Source organism: Eleutherodactylus coqui, chromosome 11 (assembly GCF_035609145.1).
Source record: "Eleutherodactylus coqui strain aEleCoq1 chromosome 11, aEleCoq1.hap1, whole genome shotgun sequence".
NCBI classification, from domain to species: domain Eukaryota; kingdom Metazoa; phylum Chordata; class Amphibia; order Anura; family Eleutherodactylidae; genus Eleutherodactylus; species Eleutherodactylus coqui.
Window position 1 is genome coordinate 78,581,176 of NC_089847.1, and position 26,326 is coordinate 78,607,501.

General features: G+C 42.7%; 1 protein-coding gene across 4 annotated transcripts in view; it reads right to left on the bottom strand.

The window, feature by feature from the left end:
• Positions 1-11,210: 11,210 nt before the first annotated feature.
• PSKH1 (protein serine kinase H1) overlaps positions 11,211-26,326 on the bottom strand; it is a 47,547-nt gene continuing 32,431 nt past the window's right edge. For all 4 annotated transcript variants that reach the window (XM_066582722.1, XM_066582723.1, XM_066582724.1 and 1 more), the window contains 2 exons: positions 15,892-16,901; positions 11,211-14,162 (listed from right to left, as the gene is read on the bottom strand). In XM_066582722.1, coding sequence (XP_066438819.1) covers positions 13,845-14,162; positions 15,892-16,824 — 1,251 coding nt within the window. In that variant the 5' untranslated portion in view covers positions 16,825-16,901 and the 3' untranslated portion in view covers positions 11,211-13,844. The remainder of the gene's footprint in view (positions 14,163-15,891; positions 16,902-26,326) is intronic.

Consider the following 26,326-nt stretch of genomic DNA (forward strand, 5'->3'; position numbering starts at 1 on the left):
CCTGGGGGTGTGGGCTTGCAAGGCCTGACAACCTCATGCAAGGAGAAGTCACAGCTACCTCCCAGGGTGATGTGCCGGCCTGCGGGGAAGGAATGCAACTGGATTCTGGATGTCGGGGAGCTGGGAGAGCCGGTTTAGAAGCAGCGAAGTGCTATAGCCAGCTCGCTGGGGCAATTTAACGAAGGAAAATGTAAATTTGGAGCAACATGCAGATTTAAGCATGTCTGCTCAGTGTGTAATGGGGCTTCTCACGGTTCAGTGTGTTGCTTCAGGTGAGACAAGGGAAAAAGCACAGGTGGTAGTGCAAAAAGGGATGATGCTGGTGAGGCTTCAAAGGATTGTCCCTTTATCTAGATAGATATCCGGACCGACAAAAAAGTTTATTACTGTTTAACGGTTTTAAGGATGGTTTTAGAATACCTCCTCCGGGGCATCAAGTTCTTTTTTCTTTAAAAAATTTGAAGTTGGCTTTTCAACACGAAGAGGTGGTTAGGGAGAAGTTGCACAAGCAGGTGTGGTTAGGAAGGATGGCAAGCCCATTTGTTTCTCCACCATGGAGGGATTTGATTGTTTCGCCTCTGGGGGTTGTGTCCAAAAAAGAGCCGAATAAGTTTTGGCTAATTCAACACTTGTCATATCCAAAAGAGGCATCGGTGATTGATGGTATAGACCCTGAGCTTTGCTCGGTGGTCTATACTTTGTTTGATACAGCAGTAAAATGGGTCCGAAAATATGGGCGAGGAGCGTTGTTAGCAAAGACCGATACTGAATTGGCTTTTTGTTTATTGCTGGTTCATCGGGATAGTTGCCGGTTGTTGGGTTGTTTTTGGGATGGGATGTATTATGTCGATAGATGTTTGCTCATGGGTTGTTCAATTTCCTGCGCTTATTTTGAGGCATTTAGCTTATTTTTAGAATGGGTCGTTTGTGACATGCGGGGAGTTTGTTCAGTCATCCATTACTTGGATAATTTTTTATGCGTGGGCGCTGCAGGGCCGCCCATGTGCAGCTCGTTATTAACTACAGTACAATAGGTTGTGAATCATTTCGGCGTACCATTGGCTTCAGAAAAAACTAAAGGGCCGGTAATGTGACTGAGCTTCTTGGGGATCACAATTCATACCGAAGCAATGGAATGCCATCTGCCACAAGATAAGTCAGCATTGACTCCTTGACTTTTAATAGGTGCATGTTTTTGTGCGCATGATTGTATGCACATAAACACGCTCATGTGAATCCACCCTAAGGGGTTAAATACAAACTGTATTTTAGAGTGGTTGGTTTTTCTCAGTCAGCATAACCTCTTCTCACAAGCTCTTCAGCGGGAGACACAGACACTCCTACCACAGTTGCTGATGAGCACACAGCTCCTGTAACACAGTTATAACAGAGGGGATCACAGCTCATCCCCCTGACTGTAAAGGTATGGTCTGTAGCTTACTTAGGTAAATACAGAATGTAGTGGTAGTGTTTTCCCTGCAGAAGAGATAGTGCAATCTCTGATTCATAGCACAGAACAGTAAAAGCAGAAATATCAGCAACAAGCTGGTGCTTGATAAGTATCAGACAGGAGGCTGCACTGCATGGAAATGACTGCAGTATACAGAGGAGACCTTCAGAGTGTGACAGACAATGAGGCAAAGGGTGCAGGGATGGAAAAATGTGTTTTCAACAGAGAAGCCTTTAATGGAAGAGGCTGAGTCCCAATGGAGCTACTGTGCTTCTGAGCCACATATGCATAAAAAAAAAGGTAGAGCTGTGATTGCTATATTGTCTCGCTTCCTTGGTGAAGGAGGGAGGATATGGGTCTGTAGACTGCTGAGTGCACTCATTCCCTAGGACTTGATGATAAGTGCGGTATAATGGTTGTGCACCTGAGGGATGATTTGGAAGAACTGGACCTGCTGAACTTACCCAGCTGTAAAATCAGGTCAGTCAAGGATGCAGATGAGCTGTGGTTATGGCTGGCTACTGCGGTACTGTTGTATCTTATCACCACCGGAAGCTAGGGGCTGACCTGACTTTGCAGGAGTTAACGCCCCCTGTCAAGCCCCTAGCTTCTGATTGGCTCTTTGCTTCTGATAGGCTGTTTGTGTCTCTGTTGTCCCGTCACCTCAGCTGTTTCACTTGGCGGACGGCATCCATTATTGCCTGTACTCGAAGATGCCGGCCAACCTGTTGCCAATTGACACATGGCGCAGCCAGGGAAGATGGTAGTGCACCGTGGAGAACAGAGTCACAGAGGAGCTGCACCAGGCCAATAGCAGCAGAGGCTCTGGGTATGGTCTGGATCACAGTGGCAGGGACAGTCAAAGCCATAGTGGCGGGGTGCAGAGTGACAGGAGCACATGAGCGGAGCACAGCGCCAAGGAAAAGTGGGAGCCACATCGGCGGCGTCGTACACAGTGCCAGCAGCAGAGGGACAGAATACATCGGGGGCCACAGTGTTTGCTGCAATGCCAGGGTGGTGAGTGAGGTGACAGCAGCAGCAGAGGGATGGAGTACATCGGGGGCCACAGTCTTGGCAGCAGCGACGGAGTGGTGAGTGAAGTGACAGCAGCAGCGGAGGGACGGAGTAAATCGGGGGCCAAAATGTTTGCAGCAGAGGCAGGGGGGGGTGAGTGAGGTTACAACAGCACACACGGCAACAAGCATGTCTAATACTTACCCTAACCCTCCACTGACGCCAAACACTGTTGTCCGGCAAGTGACTGTGGGCGGGACAGCACACACAAAGAGCCAATCGGAAGCTAGGGGCTTGACAGGGGGGTGTTAACTCCTACAAAGCCAGGTCAGCCCCTAGGTTCCGGTGGTGACAAGATACAACAGTATCGGGTACTGCGCCACAAGCAGGCTGGTGTCAGGAGCCTTTCATAAATATTTCAAATGCTAGCCAATCAGTAAGCTATTCATAGAAGCAGGAAAAGTCTATAATTTTATAAATTGCCCTTCACAGAATGGACTTAGAATTAAAATTAGATTTTCATTAGTAACTAAATAATAAAACCATATACACTAAGGGCACAAATGTCCCAGAAAAGAGAGAAACAATTATGCTAACTCTCGCACTGGGGCTGTAGAAGGACACACACAGAAAACATACAGTTAATTCTCAGACGATTGGGCAACTGGCGAGGGTCACATCAATTGTGATCTCAAGTGACAGAATTATAGCCCTAGTTGGCACAGTGGTTGCTGATGATATTCCGTACCATTGGATATGTTGTGTGTTCTTGTACAGCCCCAGTGCAAGAGTTAGCTAATTGTTTCTCTCTTTTCTGGGACATTTGTGCCCTTAGTGTATATGGTTTTATTTAATTACTAATGAAAATCTCATTTTAATTCTAAGTCTATTCTGTGAAGGCCAATCAGTAAGCTACACTCCTACTTTTCACTCAGATTTTACAAACTAACTAGCTTACCCGTCGCGCGTTGCTGCGAAGACAGACATACATTCATTCGTTTTTATATATCTAGATAACAACCAATCACAGCGCAGCTTTCATGTTACCTCAGTGGTATAATATATAACAACCAATCACAGCGCAGCTTTCATGTTACCTTAGCAGTATAAAATATAACAACCAATCACAGCGCAGCTTTCATGTTACCTCAGCAGTAAGAGAAATAACAACCAATCACAGCGCAACTTTTATTCTGCCTCAGCAATATAAAAAAATAGCAACCAATCACAGCGCAGCTTTCATGTTACCTCAGTGGTATAATATATAACAACGAATCGCAGCACAGCTTTCATGCAACCTCAGTAGTATAAGAAGTAGCCACCAATCACAGCGCAGCTTTCATGTTACCTCAGCAGTATAAGAAATAGCAACCAATCACAGCACAGCTTTCATCTTACCTCAGCATTCTCAATATCCAGCAATTGTCTTGCGAAACGTTCGGCGGATGCATCATTTTCTGGTTGAACACTCATCCCGTTGCTCGTAATGCCTTTTGCTTTCGTGCTTGAGATGGAAATCAAACGATCTTTGTCTGAGGGGGCATAACTGTCGACGATGCTCGCACGCGCGCCACCTATCTGAGGATAGTTGTACTATGCCTATAATCTTCCCAGGAGTGTACTCAGCAACTTCCCAAAGTCTCATGGCAATTGGATGAATGGTGTAGTAATGCATAAAGGACAGACAGACAGACATACATTCATTTATATATATCAGGAAGTGAATTAGATTCCGTACGTAAAATTTGGACGCTAATTGTTTTGCGCTTAGAATTGAATAATCGCCTTGGGACCCATCAGCATTTCCTATTTATGACATATTCAATGCCCGTGCCAAATTTCAAGTTTCTATGTGAGAAAATTACATTCCGTACGTAAAATTTGGACGCTAATTCTTTGGCGCATAGAATTGAATAATCGAATTGGGACCCATTAGCTTTTCCTATTTATGACATAATCAATGCTTCTGCCAAATTTCAAGTTTCTATGACATTGGGAAGCGAGAAAATTAGATTCCGTACGTAAAATTTGGACGCTAATGCTTTGGTGCTTAGAATTGAATAATGGAGTTGGGACCCATTAACTTTTCCTATTTATGACATAATCAATGCTCGTGCCAAATTTCAAGTTTCTATGACATCGTGAAGTGAGAGAATTAGTGGCAGTGATGGAAATCGAACGATCTACGTGGGGGGGCGTAACTGTCGACGATGCTCACACACGCGCCATTTATCGTAGGATAGTTTTACTATGCCTATAATCTTCCCAGGAGTGTACTCAACAACTTCCCAAAGTTTCATGGCGATCGGATGAATGGTGTAGTAGCGCATAAAGGACAAACACACACACACACAGACACACAGACACGCATACATTCAATTTTATATATATAGATGTACATAGCACAAATGCCACTAAAACGTTTAATAGATATGCACATAGCAGATAAGATACAAAAAAATGTAGGTGACAGCAGCACCCGAATGTACCTCAAATCTTGAGGGGAGGCTCTGTTAGTCCAGTACGTGATGCAGACTTAGGCTTCTTTCACACCAGCACATATCGGCTGTCCGTTATTACAGCCGGGGAGAGGGCGGGCACTTAGCTCCACCCTTGCCTTCCCCCTCCCATTGCACAGAACAAGCAGGGAGGAACAGAGGTGAGCCTGCAAGGGGGGGAGAACAGAGGGAGGGAGTTTAGCAGCCATGCTGTTAAACTCCCTCACGCGTATAGCCGCTGCCATGGGCTCCAATAGAAGCCCATACAGCGGCCGATGTATTCTTGGCCCAAAACATAGTTCCAGGACTATGTTTTGGTATCGATGTAAAAACGCCAGGCGCTATATTGGCTTGCCTGGGCATTTTTACATCTCAGAAATATGCCTATGTGATCTGATGCATTGGAATCCAATGCATCAGATCACAGCGCATATCAGCCGGCTGTGAAAACGGCCGGCCGATATGCGCTCATGTGAAAGGAACCTTAGAATGGATCTAGATCCGTGATCCATGTAATCAAAACGTATTACTTCCAAATTTCAGGCCGCAGCCGGGGTACTAAGAAGGCAAAATGCTCACAGCTTTATTAGTTGCACATAGGTTAGACATATGACACATACATATAACATAAACATCTAACCTATGTGCAACTAATAAAGATGAAGCTTCTTTAACTTTCATGGTTCTAAAATACATTTGTAGTCATGTTGTGAACTCGGAGGACAATGAAGAATACCTGTACAAATAAGGATGCATATCAGAAGTACCTTTTAGTTTTGTGTAAATTACCTTTATTGTGTCTAAAACAGAAATCGCTGTCCAATTAATTTTAGGTTTGTTTCTATCAGCATTTACCAAATATTGGGCCAAAAACAGGTTACATGCTACAAAAAGGTAAAAAAAACAAAGAAAGAATAATTTGTGGCACTCATTAAATGTTATGCAATAAACAGAACACATGCAAGAAGTGTTTGCTGTAATACATGCAAAATTTGCTATGACAGAGATCAATTTCCAACATATCTAAATTAATCAAATTTATTACAAATATAAAAGATTATAAAAAGATAAAAAATGGTATGATTTATAAATAGTTTCATATTTTCACATTTCATAAAACTCTTGACGGGTAAAAAAAACGTAAAAGTATACCTAACTTTTCAAACCCTGTATGCTCATCCAATAGCTTGCGTGTCTCTGCAATCTTGTAATATATGTTCAGAATTTTTTTGTTTTTCCACAGTATATCAATGCTGAATTCCAGCCACTCTGCAATCCACTGCTTGTCATTAGGCATTCAACTTCTCTAGCAACTAGGAAATTAGGAGGTTTTCTTAGGTGTGGGAGAGGAGCTAGCTTCACAGGCTCAGCTCTCCTGCACTCACACTGCTCTCAGCTCTGCAGTCAGTGTGTACACAACGTCTGCCTCTCCTGATGTTATACTTACCTAACCTGCTATGTGCACATATTGTAGGCATTATATGTGTCTCCAGCTTGCTGTGTAATTCTTATTGGACTGTTCTTTATTAGATGCTTTACTAGGTCTTGTATGTTTGCATTGTCAAATCATAAATAGAGATTTCTATATATATTCTGGATATGCTGAGATCATGAAAATACACAAAATGTAGTTAAGCAGCTAATAAAGATTATGTGAAAAGAAATTCTGCTCCTTTGGCCACAGCAAACTAGAGACACATACAGTACTGTACAAAAGTTTTAGTCGGGTGTGGGGAAAATGCTGCAATGTAAGAATTCGTTTAAAAATAGGAGTGTTAATAGTGTATTTTTATCATTTAACAAAATTCAAAGTGAACGAATAAAATAGAAATGTAAAGGAAATCAATATTTGGTGTTACCGCAATTTGACTTCTAAACAGCATCAATTTTTCTAGGTACACTTGTAGAAAATCAGGTATTTTGTAAGATTATAATTAACCAGTTATACCGAACAGATGATAATGATCCTCTTTTTCATATGTGGGTGGAAGCACAGTCATTAACTGGAACAGAAACAGCTCTATATCAGGCTTAAAACTGGGCGAGGAACAGCCAAGCTGCGCTACAAAGGTGAGGTTGTGGAAGACAGTTCTATGTGAAAGGTTTTACACCATGGCTAGACTGAGCACAACCACAAGGCAGTCATACTGTATCAGCAAGGTCTCTCCCAGGCAAACATTTCAAAACAGTCTGAGGTTTCAAGATATGCTGTTCAAGCTCTTTTGAAGAAACACAAAGAAACTAGCAACTCTGAGGACCGTAGACACAATGTTCGGACAATGAAATATATTGCAGCAGATGAAAGACACATGATGCTTGCTTCCCTTCAAAACCGGAAGATGTTCAACATTGCCATCGGCTCAGAACTGGCAGAAATCAGTAGGTCCCAGGTGCACCCATCATAGATGTCTGGTCAGAAATGATCTTTATGGAAGAATTGTGGCTAAAAAGCTATACCTTTGATGTAGAAACAAGGCCAAGAAATTCATCTATGCATGAAAACATAGGAACTAGGTGCAGAAAAATGGCAGCAAGTACTCTGGATTGATGTGAAAAATATTTGGCAGTAACAGAAGGTGGTTTGTGTGCCAAAGGCTTGGAAAGTGGTACAATAATGAGTGTCTGCAGGCAACAGTGAAGCATGCTGGAGGTTCTTTGCAAGTTTAGAGCTGCATTTCTGCAGATGGAGTTGGGGATTTGGTCAGAATTAATGGAGTCATCAAGGTTGAGAAATACTGGCAGATACTTACCCAGCATGCCTTATTATCAAGGAGACATCTGATTGGCTCCAAATGTATTCAGCAGCAGGACAACTGAATGCTTTATGACAAGCAATGGATTTCATTTTCATTTTTTAATGAAAGATGATGATTACCCTTACTGGTTATTGGATTTTCCATTAGCCACCGTGACAAGACTACCAGAAGGATATCCTTGCCTCCTCTGGGGCAGGAGACAACACAAATAAGCCCCCTCAGTTATCCTCCCCAGTAATTAACTTAGAATCTCGAGAACCTGAAAAGATCCTGAAAACCTGGCTTGATAAAGGTGCCTGCACGCACCAAAACGCGTTGCCATATACTGTCAATAAAGGAGCCATTCCAGCTGTCACCCTGGCGAGAGGCCCCTAACCTTAATACTTCACTGATCTGAGACATCACTACTAGGAGGGGGCTTCTGCTAATCACACCCCCTCCTTCTAAGTAAGTGTCTATTAGATCTACTTGGGATATTTCTTTGCATACGGTATTGATTGTTGTCAGACATCCTAGGAGCGCAGGATTTTTTAATCCATTTTTCTTTTTATTCATATTCCACACTGGGGAGAATCTATTTCTAGAGGTCCCCCAGTATTCTTGCAGCTCTCCCTTTTCACCAAGTGGATACAATTAGCATAGGACACGGCTGATTGGACAACACCAGAAGGATCATAGGAGAGACACCTAGGGCCCCAACATTGGACCCTGGGATTTATACCCATAGACTATTGCCATCTGTGGCGCTTTCCTTACATCTTTTCTTATTATATTCTTGGAACTGAACGAAAAGTTGGTCATGTTTCCTAAATGATTTGGTTCCTTTTAAATATTCCAAAATGCATCAAATAACATCTAAGGCATGAAACGCCCTTTCCCTTACAGAAAAAAGAAAGCATAACCTCCTTAAATCATCTCTGCACCCAAGGATGCTCTGCAACTGGAGAGCTTACCTGAGGGGGCTTATTTACAGGACTTCCATGTTGTTTACTGTCCCCGAGGACCCCCTGTCGTAGAGGTGAGGGGACAAGTATATTACAAGATTGATGAGACACATACAGGCTACAGATGAGCATAAATTGTCTGAAAAGTTATGCATACGCTTTAACTCCACTGTTTAATTATTGCCAGATAACGGTCCATCCTCCTGTTTTACTACAATTCTCTACAACAATAAAAAAATCATTCTGTTTTTTTCAATTTACAAAATATCTCAATTTACAGAATATTTGATCCCACATTGATGTAAATGTCTCGGAATATGAAGGCCTTGCTGTGTTTTGCAGTGCTGGTTCATGGAATAGAATTGAGATTCCTTTAAAAGGGCTTTTCAATAATTTAAAATATAATAATGAAGTTTGCAAATTGTCTTGATTACAAACATTCCCACTAGTTTGTGCAGACAACACCTACACCGATCGGGGTCTACAAGCAAAGCATTTGTATTTCATTCCTGCAGATTTGCTTCTCCCTTCTAAGGGCCCTAATATACGGACCGAGACATCAATCCGATTGCGATGATCGGTGAGAGTTTGAACAGTTATCCTTCAGTCTAAAAGCAGAATTCGTTCATCGTTTAGTTTCTGCATTCCTAAAAGCTGAACAACAGATTGGGCCATGTGAACAGGCAGTCATTCATTTATCAACGACTGAATGTTTATTGTGAATGGAGACGGCGGGCCGGATCGATCCCCGGCCTGCTCCCCCCTCCATTCACTAGCGATGATTGTTTCTGTGTAAAACCACAAGAACAATCGTTGGGGTCTCTGCGCCCCACAGGTCGTTCCCTGTAAAAGCACCCTAACTGCCACCTTTTTAGCAATCAGAGATTGCAGAGGGAGTGTGGCAATGTGATTTCAGGATCAGACAGCACAGGGTTTCTTTTGTGGTCTGTGACTACAGAGATACATGGGCCTGCATAGGGGTTGTAGACACAATGGCATGTTTTATATACGGACAACTTAAAAAGTTGCTTTTTTTAATTTAAAATATATTTTGAAAAAAAAAAGTGCACATATCATTTTAAAGGTATCTTGTTAGTAAGTTTTTTACAATCACTAGAGATAACCTGCTTTTTAACTTGCATTAAAAAATCAGGTACGTGTTAGCTATTTGCCATTATGAGTTAACTCTGACTCACTTAGAAAAATCCACAGCATTTCCACAGCAAATAGAGCATCATGCAGATAGGAAGATCCGCAGCAATGGCTATCTCCTGCGGGGATTTGTTTTCATAGCCAATATTGGATTAAGGGATAAATGACCCTAAGGCTTCATTCCCATGAGCGTATATCGGCCACCGTTTTCACGACCGGCCAATATATACTACCATCTGGGGCGTAAAAGCTTGTGAACGGGCACACAAATCTAGCGTTTGTGCGCCTGTTCACACTGCATGGGCCCCGGCACATATATGCCAAGGCTGCCATGCCGTTGAGGCTTCCCTCCCGCTCGCCAGCTCACCTCTTCTCTCCTCCCCTCTCCGGCCCTTGTTTACAGCCAGCAATGGGAGGAGGCAGGATGGGGCGGCGCTTAGCTCCACCTCGTCCCACCCCCTTCCATTGGAATCAGCCAGAGGGGAGGAGAGAAGAGGGAGAGAGTTTTGCAGTCACGCTGCTAAACTCCCTCCAACCTCCCTTCTCCGGCCACTGTCATTGGCTCCCATAGGAGCCCATGCAGCGGCCAAGATATTTCGGGCCAAAAGATAGTTCCAACCATAGTTACTGATCAACCATGAGGATAGACCATCAATAGTTCAATCATGGACAATCCCTTCAAAGGAAGTTCACTATATACATTTAATTGGCTCATTCTGCTCTATAACATGCTTTTCACAGATATGAGATCAATGTAGAATATGAATTCCTAATAGGGAACCCGTCGCCATCGAATAGCACCATAAACTAAGCTATACCCAGTCTGAAAATCTAACACTTTTTGCACTGCTGTGCATGCAACCTCCCATTGAAGTCTATAGGAGAGTACGCACACATAGTGGTCTGAAAACAGTCAGATGCATGGACTTCACCAACGGGCACCACAGGAAACGGGAAGCGGGGGACTTTAATAAATACATCCACTGGCTCCATGTCACCTAACCGAACAACACCATAACCAAGCTACATTCACATGGGCAAGCACGATATCGCGAAACTTGGCCTGATAACGCGCTTGCCAACGTGTGATTTTCATGGGATGTGATGCGTTTTTGATTAAAAATTGCACTGCATCTGTGAAATTGTGATCTTCAGACGCATATTTTAAGTGTGTGAAAGGATCGCAAGTAGAGATGAGCGAACGTGCTCGGCCCCGCCCCTTTTTCGCCAGAACACCGCGATTTTCGAGTACTTCCGTACTCGGGCGAAAAAATTCGGGGGGCGCCATGGGGCCGCGGGGGGTTGCAGCGGGGAGTGGGGGGGGGAGAGGGAGAGAGAGAGGGCTCCCCCCTGTTCCCCGCTGCTACCCCCCGCACCGCCGCGCCTCTCCCCGCCCCCTGGCGCCCCCCGAATCTTTACGCGCGAGTACTGAAGTACTCGAAAATGGCGGTACTCGGGTGCGTAAGTACTCATTACGAGTACGTTCGCTCATCTCTAATCGCAAGTATTTCTCATAGACTTCAAAGGGAAAAATCACATTGCACTCACATGCATATTGCATGGCATGCGAGTGCTATGCGATCATTTCCAAGGTCCCTTAGGAAACAATGGGTTATTCCTCCCGAGGGAACGTGCAAAAATAGAGCATGCTGCAAGGAAAGAAAATCTCTCATGTGAATAAATGCTATTGAAAGAATGGATTTCATATTTGTGCAAATCGCTTCGCACAAAACACGCGCGATAATCTCGTTCGTGTGAATAAGCCCCTAGTCTATGATGTTGTTTGGTGATGACAGGTTTCCATTAATGTGATGTGAAAATAAAAGTTCCAGAAATCCCCGTTAGGTCCTGCTCATCCGAAGCTTCCATAGTGGCAAATATTCTCACAGATATGCGACAAAAAGATTTCATCAGTCCAGTTCCGGCACATTTAGAGGCGCTCCTGAATAAAGAAGGGTAAAGGAGCAGGAAAGTGTTCGGCCATATTAAAGAATGCAGGTAGAACAACTAATACACAAGTTAAAAAGTTCATATCACATTATGTTGTCTGCAGCCAGGGCCGGATTAACAATGGTGCAAATGGGGCACCTGCTCCAGGCCCCACCTTCCCCTATGCCTGCTCTTCAGGGGGCTGAGGGGACCCCAAGCACTGGTCTTCCCCATTTTGGCAGATCCAGTGAGAAGCAGTGAAGCAGAGTTGCATTGGGGAGCGCTGTACAAGGGGAGTATACTGCGGTTATGGTTTTTTTTTAAACTAGCAAAAGAGGCGACAGTATTACAAAGGCAGTATTATTTAATTACAGGGGAGAGAAAAGTGGCATTACTACAAAGGGGGTCAGAAAGAATGATATTATTCATTACAGGAGCAGATGGGGGGGGGCACTATTAATTATGGGGCACAAAGTGGGCATTATTACTTATAGTGACAGAAAAGGGACATTTTTAATTATAAGGCAGAAGAGACAGCGTTATTATTGATGGGAACAGAAAAGGGGACACTTTTACTGTGTGGAGGATACTAAAAGCTGCATTTACAGCATGGGGCTTAATTACTATCTGAGGCACTATGGATTGTATAAAGATGTGGAAAATCTATGGAGGATGATGGAAAAGCAAGGATCCAAACAAGTTGTGGCTGGGAGGAGTCATTGTCATGGTCTGGTCCAGGTAGAGAAGAAAAGGAAAAGCAAACAACACCAATGAGAGATGGCGTCACCTGTGATCAGTGGAGGTAACTGCACTGTAATCAATGTCGCTATTTAGAGCTGGTAACTGACTATTATTTAGGCCGGCTGCACACGACCATATTTGCATTGCGGAATCCGGGGGCAGGCGTCTGTCTCCGGTCTCCGCAGCAAAAATTCCATAGCATGCTATGGAAAAGCGCTTTTTTCTGTACATGAGCGAAACTCAATTATGATTTTTGTCTTATGGAAGAAAAATCGCAGTATTCTCTATTTTAGTGTGGTGTCCACACGGACGGCTTCCATTGAAGTCAATGGTAGCTGTCCGACCTGTGGCCTGTCCGTAATTAACATTGTGAGCGGGTTGCGGATTCTGCGTCATCGCCTAGCGATGGTGCAGGAAAATGTGTACTGCGCATGTCTGACGGCGAGCCGTCTGGACCATCCGCAGTACAGAGGAAAGAAGACTACTGACAGTTACGCGGGGTCACCGGCTAGGCACAGGGTCGGATTCGGCTGTGGGATCCCGCATTCGGAATTCTACCCGGTCGTGTGCAGCCGGCCTTAGAGATAAACTTTTAGCAGCACTATTACTAAGGCGCAACAAAGGGCGTAGCAAAGAGGCATAGCCTGAAAATCGACACTAAGGAGAGTTAACATCAGCATGGGAGGGTCCCATGGTAATCGACTGCTCCATACTCTGAGCAGCCCTAATCTGGCCCTGTCTGCAGCCATTTAATCTGAATAGTTTATGCTATCCTCTTTGGTTTGGGTATTACATACTTTTACATAAACAGTCGGGTGAGTGATATTGAAATTGAATTTATTAATACATGTTGAGCATGAACTAGAACTGACATAGGACTCCTTTACAATTAATTGAAGGTAGAACCTTGTGAATACTTTTTTTTCTAAAGTGTCAACTTCAATGTATGAGAATTACTGAGGAGAACTTTATCCGTCATTGGTCCATTTAAAATGTGGTAATTTTGACGACCTGGCACAACTCCGTAATGAATACTGGTAATACTTTGATTCAAATATCCAAATGTGGTTGCAAAATTATCTTCTCAGCATTAATTTTAGAATGCTTTACAGAGGAAGTACCCCAGAAGCACAGTAGCCGTATTCCCATAACACTTATTACAGCCACTAAGCTTTGAAGGTCAGATTTTTCCATTCTTTCGATGGGTCAGAGTAGCTTTTAGAGGTGTAATATGCTTCTTATTTCCATTTCCTTGCACAGCTCTGATATATAAACAAGAAATATACTGGTTCACTTTTAGTAAAATTTGGCCCACAATAAGGCACTGGAAATGTAACCTGTTATACGTTGTGCAATATGTTCATCCATAGTAGTGCTGCTGGTAGCGCAAATTGAGTTCGCGTAGTTCTCGTTCTCTCACACGCCGAGACTTTGTTGACTTTGTTGAGCGACTAGAACGAACAGACTGCGCAGACTTTGTACTCTGACAGCGGGAAGATGCTCGCTTCAGTAGGTTCTGAGAGATGGACCTGTGCAGATTTTTCATAGATGAAGATGCCGCCATACTTACTACCCACGGGTGTTTAAGAGCCTGTGTGGCAGTCAATCTCTCAGACGGTTCCACCATAAGCAGGCGATCGATAAAGTCTTTTGCCAGATTCGAAACACTTGGCCATGGCTGCAGATAAAAAAAGATAACCTAAGAACACAACATTTCACAGAGACTGCAAGAGTGGATACTCTATGCTGAGCATTTCCCACAATTGAAAACATTCAATGTGATGGCTGTGAATGGTTCAGCAAGCGCTGCAGTGATTGGCTGAGCCACAGTGCTCAAGAACAAATTAGAGCCAGCGCTTCCTGGAGGCGGAGTTTTTAAACTCCTTCACCAGACATGCTGCGGAGGGGACAGCGCCTGATAGGTAGTGTGTTTTTTTTAATGTAGCCAGGGCTTATTTTTAGGGTATAGGTTACTAAAAAAAGGCACAATTCTGTCAATCTTGACATTTTTTTCTCTGATTACGTTCATCACGCAAGATAAATACTGCAATCTTTTAATGGATCAGAGTTTTATGGACGCAGTATTGGGGTTAATATCCTGGAAAATGTTTTATTCCTACTTTAATATTGTTGTAGTAATAATAATATAAATGTGTTTCCTAAATCAGCCTATGCAAACATAAATATATTCATACATCCACCTTCATAGAAAATAGCTAGCAGTGAAATGGTTAACTGGTTCAATACTGTACACTGTGTGTGTTGCATTCTTGGGCTGGTATCTGCAACACACTCCTCAGGACTTAACAAGGTCTACAGATGTGTTTATTATGAGAAAGACCTGTGATGCCAACCGCTCATAAGAGGGGAGCTGCTCCTTATCTCCTCTCTTGGATTCCTTGGTCCAGATTGTAATATTAATAAACTCTATGCTACTTGGGTATATAGGAATTACATGTTCACATAGCGGCATACACCTGGGGCGTAAACATATGTTAATCATCAGCATCATTACATACTAGGCCAATCATGAGTTGTTATGATGTTGGGAGAGGCATGCATGTAATTGGTGCGTCATATTCAGTATAACTGTATTGTACTTCCTTTCAATAAACCAGAAGGGTATGGGGGCTGACGGATAGCATCCGTGAGTTCAAATACATACATTCATGTATGAAGCTTCTCACTATAACCAATCTGGAGCAAACCAGTGAAATCTTCTGGAATATGATTTATTCCCATAAAAATATATAAAGGAATTTTTAATAGGAATAATATAATAGAAATTTATAAAGAAATAATCTTTAAAATCACTAATGCCTTATTATATAAATTGATAGGAGTTGAAAGGCTGATTGTAATATTAAAACTCAGTATAAGAGAATTAGATTCTCAGTACTAACTGTAGTACTCACAGTACCCAATTGGTGGCCTGGAACGTCTGCACTAAAGTAAGAGAATAGTTAACACAATCCACAATAATAACAATGGAAAAAAGATGCACCCCCCCCCTGTGATCAACTGTACACTTGTTTAGGCTCTGTTCACACTTGTACTCGAGATTTTGGCTGTTTGTCTTAAAGTGTTGAATCTAGAACACCATTGACACAAACAGCATCTAACATACTCCACTGACTATAATGGGGTTTGTCAGGCATTTTATATCAGATCTACAAAGGAGGCTCAAAATAGAACCTTATACCTCTAACAGGGCCCCGAAAAAGTGTCAGTAGACAGAAGGTCAAACAACATCTATGAAGGCATACTACTGCTGAAATATTCCTGCTTGTTCATTATGGTACAATCTAACTGCTGTGGGTGGGTGCCATCTATTTTCCCCATTTTCCTTATTGTGGATAATTATGTTATTTAACGTCAAGGGATATAAACAAGATAAAAAACCATACCTCTCCAGAGTAGCTGTATTTTCCCTTTAGAATTTGACGATACAGACGTGTCCTATTATCATCCTCAAACGGCATAGTGCCACTCAGAAGAATATAGGATATGACTCCTAGTGCCCACAAGTCTACAGAGTTTGTGTAAGGTTTCTTTACAAGAATTTCTGGAGCAATGTATTCTGGTGTTCCACAGGTCGTCTTCATTAAGCAATCATCCCCTTTTTTTCGTGCACTTGCAAAACCAAAATCTGTAATCATAATTTTGGAGTCTGTTCCTGGGTGATAATACAGAAGATTTTCTGGCTTTAAGTCTCTGTGTGTAATCCCAAGAGTGTGCAAATATTTCACTCCTTCCAAAACCATTTGTAGTACATGAGTGGCATCCCTCTCCGTAAAGGAACCCTTGGCAATAATTCGGTCAAAAAGTTCTCCACCTGTTGCTAATTCCATAACCATATATACTCTTTCCTGTGTCTCGAACACTTCGATTAGCTGGATGATATTTGTATGTCGAACTCTCCTTAGGACACTAAGTTCAGACTCGCAAACCTCCCTACCTTCTCTGTATTTAGTTTCAATCATTTTGATGGCATATGGCTGCTTAGAGGCCTTGTGCTCCACCCTCACAACACGGCTGAAGCTTCCTCGACCGATAAGTGCTTTAATATCATATTTTGCGGTGACTCGTGGATCAAATTTAGCTCTGTATTTAGCTACTTTATGTCTCCTAGGGTCAGCAGTTTCGGCTGGATTGTGTGGGTAGCCATTTGCGTAGGGAGGAGCTGGGGAACCACCGTTAGTGTCTATTCGTCCGTGGTCTGTAATAAAATGTTTGTATTGGTCATTCTTTGGGGCTAGATAAGGTTCCACCTTTTTTACTAAATCCAGCTGGATGTTCTTTGGAGGTTCGGGAAGCACTTTGCTTGTCCCACAGCCCATCACGGGAGAAACTCAGTCTACCATGTGGCATTGTGTATGAAAATATAAATGAACTGATGTACTTGCATCAACTGCACCTTGGGGGAAAAAAAAGGTATTAGAAAAGGACCTTAATTCAAAAAACATTTGTGTTTTTATACATACAGAAATATTTTTTATAGGAACTACAAACCCTCAATACACAGCATTGGCACCATATGAATTTGTTAAAATGTCATTTTACTAGCATAATAGACCCTCTGGGCCTGGAGAAACAAAGGTGGCCACACCAACTTCTCCGACTACCTGATGCACACTGTGAATTAGTATACATCATTCATTAGTCTAAGACACTACACCTGCTTTGATTGACAAGTGTTGCCTACATGAGCCGTGCTGAGCAGTCAGAGCAGCATGTAGTGTCTTAGGCTACAGATGAATACTAATGCACAGTATGCATCAGGTAGTCAGAGAAGCAGTTCGGACACCTTTCTTTCTTCAGGCCCGGAGGGATGCTTAAAGGCTTCCTTCACACCACTTTTTTGTGGCATTTTTACAAAATATAAAAACACCATGAATTTCATGTGATTTTACAAGCTTTTTTTCTTTTTTATAAACACATGCATTTTGTCTTTCTATAGAAAATTCAATGGGAAAACACCCCAATAAATTGGCATACCTAGAGTTTGCCACATTTTGAAAACAAAAAACCATGGACCCAATAATAATCACAAAACATCCAGAGTGAGTAAAAACCACCACATTAAAAAAACACAATGTGGCACATTAATAAATCATTTATTAATTCAATTTAATGGTTAGACAATGTAAACTTAGACTAGACACAAAAATGTGCCAAATTTATCATTGTGGCTTATGTTGTATAAATTAGAGGGACGACCATTTTGGACTTAATATTAATCAATAGACCAGACAGGAGTGCAGGTTGGGGAATACCTGGGAAATAGTGACCATAACATAATAAATTTCCACTTGTCTTTCTAAGTAGGGTTATTTTGGGGAACTACAAAAATACTAAACTTTGCCTTCCTAAAAATGTGAACAGCTTAGAGATGTCCTTAGCTATATTGACGGGGATAATGTCCTCAGAAATAAGAGTACAAACAAGAAATGGGAAATATTTAAAACATCTTAAATATGATACTGTGAGCGCTTCATACCTTACAGGAATAAAAGGGTTAGTAATAGGAGAAAATCATTGTAGATGTAAAGGGGGTGATAAACAAGAAATAGGAAACATTTAAACTACTAAAAGTAAGAAGGCAGTAAATAAGCTTTAAAAAGCTGCAAAATAAATTGTGTAAAAAGCAAATAAAAGCAGCAAGTGGAGACAAAGAGACTAATTTCTAAATAAAGTAAAAACAGGATTTTTGGTATAACTTACTGTAAAATAACTTTCTCGTCACGTTCATTGTGGTACACAGCAAGACCTTGGGTATAGCTGATGCCACAAAAAGGCGACACTAAGCAAAGAAATAGTTCGGCCCTCCTATCAGCTATACCCTTCCTTCAGGCACTGAACTAAATCAGTTTTAGCTTAGTGCCTGCAGGAGGCAGACATGTTTAGTGTAGGTCTTCAAGGAAGAAGTCGTTTGTGGGAATTCGGGGAGGCAGGTCTCTCCCTGGCCTCCCACAAGGTGGGCAAACAGTACTGTTCTTCAGCTATATTAACACCAAAACAATTTAAATGGAAAGTGTAGGCCCTTTAAAAAGTAATGAGGAAAAAATAGTATAGGATGATAAGGAGAAAGCAAATATGTTAAATAGTTTTTTCACCAGTGTATTCACTCAGGAAAATGAAATGTCAGGTGAAATTCAGAGTGATAAAGTAAACTCTCCATTAAATTTCATTAGTCTAAACCAGGAAGAAGTGCAGAGCCACTTTAAAAAGATTAAAATACACAAATTGCTGAGTACTGATGGCATATACAACCAGGTTCTAAGTTAATTAAGAAATGTGATAAACTATTGTTTCTTATATTTAAGGACTCCATAATGACAGGATCTGTGCCACTGGATTGGAGCAAAACAAATGTGGTGCCGTTATTCAAAAAGGTGTCAAAAGCTGAAAACTACAGGCCAGTAAGTCTAACTTCTATTGGGGTAAAATATTTGAAAGGTTTCTAAGAGATGCCATCCTGAAGGACCTCAATGAAATTAGCAGTATAACTGCATATCAGCATAGGTTTATGAGTGGTCACTCCTGTCAAACCAATCTGATTAGCTTCTGTAAGGAAGGAGTCCAGGTTTGAGTTTGTGCTGTACTGAGCTGTGTTATAGTGTCTATAGTTATGTAATTTGGATGATATAAGGGCGACCTCTACTGGCCATCATACATTACTGCAGTATATTTCTTTATCGAGTGTTGTATGCAACTTCCCATTGGCAGAGGTCAAGTGGGAGATCTGGAAAACTTGAAATCATAGAAAGCTGTAAGCTGGAGAGCAATTCCAGTGGTACTGAGCCTTAAAAGAGACTGCATTTCAAGAAGAGAGAGCTGCCAAAGCAGTGAGGAGTTGACTTCGGAAGTCGTCGAGGACGTGTCCTGGAGATTCTGCGCCTGGTAGAGAGGGACAGTGGCACAAGAAAAGAGGCAGCCAGTGTTTAAGAAATGCAGCCCCATAACACGCCAGAATTGATGTCGCTGAGAGAACAAAACTGCAGGGACTACAGCTAGAAAAACTGCTACAAAGGATTCACATCATCCTGCAGCTCTGTGAATCGAGGTACCCCCAAACAGGCGTCCAAAGATGCATCACTTACATTACGGTATTAAACATGCTGTGCACATGGGTAGTGACTTAAATGCAAGCATGCGAGGTAAAAATACATGAGCTAGAACCGATACCAATGGAACATATACTCATCTGCCAGTTGCGGACAAGTTATTGGACACTTTTAGACTGTGTGCGGGTGACCGACATTGTTGGGTACAAATGTTGGGTGGTATTACCATTAATAATGTTGCGGGTGGGTGTCAGCTGTCAAACACGTATGGAGTGGCCCTGCCCTATACAAACTCCTCTGCTGGAGGGTTTACATTTACACTCTTTAGCATTGAAGGGGTAATGCAAGAACAGTAAGACTATGGAATGGTGCCTTAAGTAATGGTGAACTCCCTTAAAACGTTCACGAGGGGTCTGGATGACAATATTACATTGTTATAGTCGCTAGCCTACATCAGAAGGATTGTTGATCTAGGGATTTATTGTGACTGCCAGATTTAGAGTTGGGAAGGAATTTATTCCTTAAAATGAGGAAAACTGATTTCTACCTGATTAGGTTTTATGTCTTCTTCTGGATCAATATTGTAGGATAAGTGTTAGAATTGGGGTTGCCACCAGGGGTGCAGGGGTCCAGGCTGGCATCTCTGTCTGGGGTTCCCCCACTCTGGTGGTTGGTCACGGCGGCCGGCGGTGCGCCCCTCATCGTGTGCAGGCGTGCCCGTCTACTGGTTGGCCGCACGGCATTCTGGTCAGTGTGCGCCGCCTGGGGGAGGCGGTTTTTATGATTCCCCCTGGTGGTCATGTGACTTCTCCCCGCCCTCTTGGAGGGGAGTTCTACAAATAAACCTGGTCAGCCAGTCTCTCATTGCCAGTGTTTGGTTTTCATCCGTTCTGCCGACACCCGCTATCTCTGACTTGATTTCTAGTGTTTGACTACTGCATGCCTCTGACTTCGCCTCTGATTATCTTTTGGTACTGCGCACATGCTTTCTGGTTCCGATCCGGCTTGGTTTTGACTATTCTCTTGTTTCTGATTACACCCTGTTACCTTTAGGTTCCCACCTGTCTGTCTCCCAGTCCCTCTTCCCTGGATCCCTGACACTAGTGCAGCGTAGGGACTGTCGCCCAGTTGTCGCCCTGGGGCTTAGCCCAGGTTGGCAAGTAGGTAGGGACACGGGAGAGGGTTGGCATAGGGAGCCCCTGTCTATCTGGCCTGGCCAGCCCTAACAATAAGAGGCTGAACTGGATGGATGTCTTTTCTGCAGCGTTACATGCTAGGGTAGGATGACCCAGGGTGGGAAAATGGATCCTGCACCTCAGGCATAGTGTAAGAATAACTAGAGTCTACCTTAAAAGCAGTGTTCCCAGGTCAATATCTACTTTTAAATGTTGCGAAGACCCAGTGCCAGATTCTTCCTCAATTGAAAGTCTCTATCAATGGAAATGCCCCCATCAAATCCTGGGAGTTTCCCATCTCTTTGCTTGTCAGATGTTGCTAATCAGAAGTGTAGAGCCTCTCGAACTGGGAATGCCATCACACAGTACCTTGCAAGCTCAACCAGAGACGTATCTCCGAAAGTCTAGTGCCAGAATTTTGTTGACTGCCAAAAATTCTTCACCGACTCCAGCTGCCTGACTAACTTTTTTCACCACCAAGTTGAAGAACCAATGCCATCATGTTATAGCTCTTTAAGCTTGTTATGTTTCCTGTCTCAAACAAGTGAAGATTATCAAAACATAGTGCTCAAAACTGCTTATAAGGCTGGGTTCACACAGGGCGGATTTGCCTCGGTTTTGCCGCGGTTTTTCCGTTGCAGCTTTGCTGCAGAAGAACTGCTTCTGCGGCAAAACCGCTTCAAAGGTTAATTTGGGCTTGCAGATTTTCGTGCGGAAAAATCCGCAAGCGTTTTTTTCCGCAGCGCTTTCTGTACTTTTTGCCGCGTATTTTGGGCTGTTTTGGCTGCGTCCATAGAGGTCTATGGACAAAAAAGCGCTGCGGAAAAGACCAAAGAATGAACATGCTGCACCTTTTAAAACCGCGCCGCAGTTGCATTTCCGCACTGCGGCTGTGCGGAAAAAATCCGTCCTGTGAGAACAGCTTTTTGGCAAATCTCATTTGTGCTGCATTGCACTGCAAACGCAGTGGATTTGCTGCAGTGCGGATATGCAACGGCAATCTGCGGCAAAACCGCAGCAAATCCGCCCTGTGTGAACCCAGCCTTAGAGTGGAAGGCTAATAGTGAGGGACTAAATTGCATTTGATACATGAATTAGTATGTATTAACAAGTAATCCAGACCCTAAAATTGTTATATAGCAAAAATGTTTTATATATGAATAAATGTTCTAGACAGACACGCTTAAAATTGTGCGAGATCTTTCAGCGGCTATAATGATAAATCGTCACTAGAGGGAGCCGGAGAAATGAGCACTAGCAGCTAAACCATTATTGGTTAAAATGTATGTGCAGCAGAGAGGGAAATGAGCACTAGCGGCTAAAATGTATGCGCTAAAGCGCTATGAGCTAAAATGTATGTGTTGCAGACAGGGGTGTGGGCACAGTAGGGAAATTTAGTGCAATTTCCCAGACAGGTGGATTATAATAATAGAGGCAAGTTTGGCATAGGAATAGTTTGTTTTACCCTGAAACACGTTGCCATGGTGATATACTGTGCGGCCTGCGCGGCGTGTCATACAGATGTTATTTATGTTTTCGGACTGAATAAAATCATTGCTTGAAGATATAGCAGTTTGCTTTGATAAGGCGCTCCTGGAGTGGATGGTTCCACACAAGAGGAATGGAATTTGTCCTCCTTCCTAATATTTTGAATGTATTGGCCACTACTGAGCGCGTCTTGTGCTTATCCTATTCCTTTCTAATCTATATCACTGAGACCATCTGTGCATCTAAGTGAAGAGCAGCAGGATACCATCGGGGTAGGAGATTGATGCAAAGCTATTTGTGGATAACTTTGTTGTGGTCCCCTAGGGTCACCGGACGAGTTTACCCCCATATTTAGAAATTAGACACCACTTGGAGCACGAGTATTTGGCGCCACTTAGAACACCACTTGGAGCGCCTTCTTGGAGCCTTCTTTTCTCTACTGCTGGTCGAGAAGGGAGAGGCTGTAGACTAAATGGACCCGGAGCACGATCCACTCTTTGACCGTCTTAAAGTAAGCAAACCAGGTAAGATTGTGAATTGTGTTGAAAATGAAGCGCAAACAGAAATCTCATCTATCGCGAATATTTTATTTTTGTAAAACCGTTGTAATAGGTCATATGTCGTATGTCCTCTAGGTAAGGTAGCTGGTGCTATATCCGCAAACAACTAAACCAAAACCAGTAGTCCCGGCAAAAGGGAAAGGTTTTTGGCTGCGGCAAGAATACAGCTGCGAACTTCATCATAATGTAATTCCAAGATAACATCTCGAGGAATGTCTAGGTTCGCTGATTTTGCAAGAGTTCAGATCTCAATATGGATTCAATGTGCCATAATTAGATCTTGCAGACTCGTCTCCTACATCTTCCATAGGTTGTTCAATCCAAACTGGGGACTCTTTGCCGGAACTATGAGGGCTGGATGCTTGTGAAGCATGTAACATTGTTGTTGATAAAGCTCTGAGAAGCAGTGAGTAGACAACCCCAATTTCAACTTCCTTCTGGGCATCAATATTTTGAGCAAATAAAAAGGTAGCTGGCAGTAGCTTGTAGTTCAGTCTTTGAGAGAGGTACTGTGGTCAGCAGCAGAAAAATGTTTGCAGAGACTAATATTCAAAGAGCAGGGGGCGACAATGGGCCAGAGCATAATTAATAAAAAAAAGTAGTTAGATTTTAAAAGATTGCTGCTGTAAATAAGGACTATTGACTGTGTGTGAATTTAAATGGCACAGCCTTTGCAATATACTAAAATCTGCTAAAATGATTATATACAAAACATCCACTAGGTGGCAGCAAAGAACAGAATTTCTGCAGATGCCTAGAACACATAGCTGCAAATATGTATAAATCCAAAAGAATGCAGAATACAGGCAGATAGTTCCTAAACATTAGGGCAGTTTACCCCCATTATATTTACAGTCCAGTAGTGTTTAAAATGTAGACCTTTAGAAATAATGGTCCTGAAAAATTAGGGCCAAGCACTGGATAAAAGGCTCAGAGTTTGAGAGTCTATCAGTTCCTCGCAGTAGGAAAGAAATCAGACCCTCAGAAGAAGGGTCCTTAAAAAATTAGGGTGCAGCCCTTACTGCTCTGTGGGTGATGGATAAATAAGTCCTTGGATCTGTAAGAGGATCTGAGCAGTGTGGAGCAGAGAGATGAAAGTGCCCAGCCCAGTCTAGCTTATGTCACACCTAATGCTGGAGAAACTCCTGGTACAGTATGGCACAGATTCACTGAGCCTAAGGACAGGTGGTAAGTCATTGTACACTGTCAGATGTGCTTCAGCACAAGGGGAGCACTTGTGCCAGTAAGGGGAACTATTTGCTGCCAGAATCTCAGCTGTCAGTAGGCCTCACCAGGCTGCAATGCCTTGCAATAATTGCTAGCAGCACTGGAGCTCAGTCCATTGCTCGAACAATTCCTCCAGGCTTAGAGATGTGGTAGGGTATGTTTTAGAGCTTCCTGGGAGCTGTTTGCTCTCTGGATTGGCCAGCATTATGGGATGATGCACAGAGCTCCAATGCCGAGTGTCCACTCCTGCTGAAGGTAAGACCATGCCCCCACCATTAACACGTCATTTTCACTGCAGGTCAATGCCATAAACACAAGGCCCTCCAAAAAAAAGTTGCAATTGAATTTTTTTCTATTTCAAACCAACTATGAAAATGTTTACGTTTTTTCAATACACCATATGGTACATTAAATGATGCTATTATAAAATTCAACTCCTCCCACAAAAACAAGCCCTCATACATCTCTGTTGATTGAAAAACAACGTTCACACTGTTTTTTAAGTACCATCGTCATTATTTACATTGAGTAGTTTTACTGGTTGGCATCATTCTAAGCCACCTCACCAAATACAAACGGCGCAAGATGCTTACATATAAGGTAGCCTGCTTATGAAGTGTCATCCGGCTATATAGCACCATTCTGGAATTGCAGACAGAGCTCGTTCTGAACACTCTAGAAGGAGATACTAGAAAAGCTTGTTTTCAAAATGGGGTCATTTGTGGGGGTTCTCTATTGCTTTGGCCGCTCAATGGCTCTACAAGTGGGCAATAGGGCCTGAAATTTATTCCGTTGTACTCTGAAATCCAATGGTTGTTCCCTCCAATATAGGCCTTGCCATGCGTCCTGTAAGTAGATTGGGGCCACAATGGGTATGTGTGCTGTACAAAAAAACCAGTTTTTAAATTGACACAATCGCCAAAAAAATGAAAATCGTCATTTTCTTCCTACCGCTTTGCTTAGATTAATTCATAAACTGTGGGGTAACAATATCCAGTACACACCTAGATAAATTTGTTAAGGTTAAGGGGTCTAGTTTTCAAAATGGGGTCATTTGTGGGGGTTCTCTTTAGTTTTGGCCGCTCAAGGACTCTACAAGTGTGCAATAGGGCCTAAAGTGCCTTCAAGCAAAATGTCTGTTCTAAAAGCCACCGGCTTCTCCTTTCGGTTTGGGCCCGCTGTGCATCCAGACATAATATTAGGGCCACAATGGGTATGTCTCTGAACACTGAACAAACAGGGTTATCCATTTTGGGGTGTAATCCCCTTTTTCATGTGCACTATATATAAAAAACCTGCCTTTAAAATGATGTATTTTTTATTTTTTTCTCCTCTAAATTGCATTAGTTCCTGGAAAAAAACTGTGGGGTAAAAATACATTAAGGGGTGTAGTTTTTAAAATAGGGTCATTTGTGGGGGTATCTTATCAGGTATCTATCATTGTGACAGCTATGAGTCTTTGCAATCTTGGCTTGGTGTAGAAAAACAAAGTGTTCCTCAAAATGTTGATAATCAATGTTCAATTTGTACGTCTCCTAAATGGTTAAAAAAAACTGAAAGTTTTTCAAATGTGCGTCCAGAATAAAGTAAACAGATGGAAATATATATGTTATCAAAAATTTGTACAGTATGTTTGGACATATTTCAGATATTGCAATTGAAAATGGGAAATAATGATAATTTTTTCAAAATTTTCCCAATTTTGGCGCTTTTAATAAATATACATGAATTCAAATCAGTCTGTTTTTACCACCTTTAGGGCTCAGTCAGACGGGCATTTTATATGCGTAAAAAAATTTTTGCATGACCGAAGCAGGCATCACACTGAAAAACCCGCATCTGGCAGCGTTTATGCGCACATAAAGAGCGCTGCCCGCTATTCCCTGCTGTGGCTGTGACAGCTGCAGCAGGGAAATCCTTGAATGTGAAACCCCTGGATGCTGTCACATGGGTATGTGATTGGACCTGAGAGCAGCGCTGCATGGGGTCCATTGCTGAGACTATAGTCAGGTGGAGCCACAACCGGAAGGGACATCAGACGCCAGCCAAGAGCAGAGAGCAGCGAGCAGGGCGGAGGGGGACACCGGAGTGGTACAGGAGCGGCCACCAGGAGACCGAGGGAGTCGCTGGAGGACTGCCCACTGAAAGATCAGCGGGCAGAAGCAGAGGAGCGAGCCCATGACCCGCAGCAGTAGGAGGCAAAAGAGCGCCGCCGCCGGGAGAGAGGACCTGACGCTGAGCCCGCAGGTGACGTCATTGGAGCTGCAGAGGAGCTGATAAGTATATTCTGTGTATCTAAGTGTGTTCTGTGTGTGTGTCTGTGAG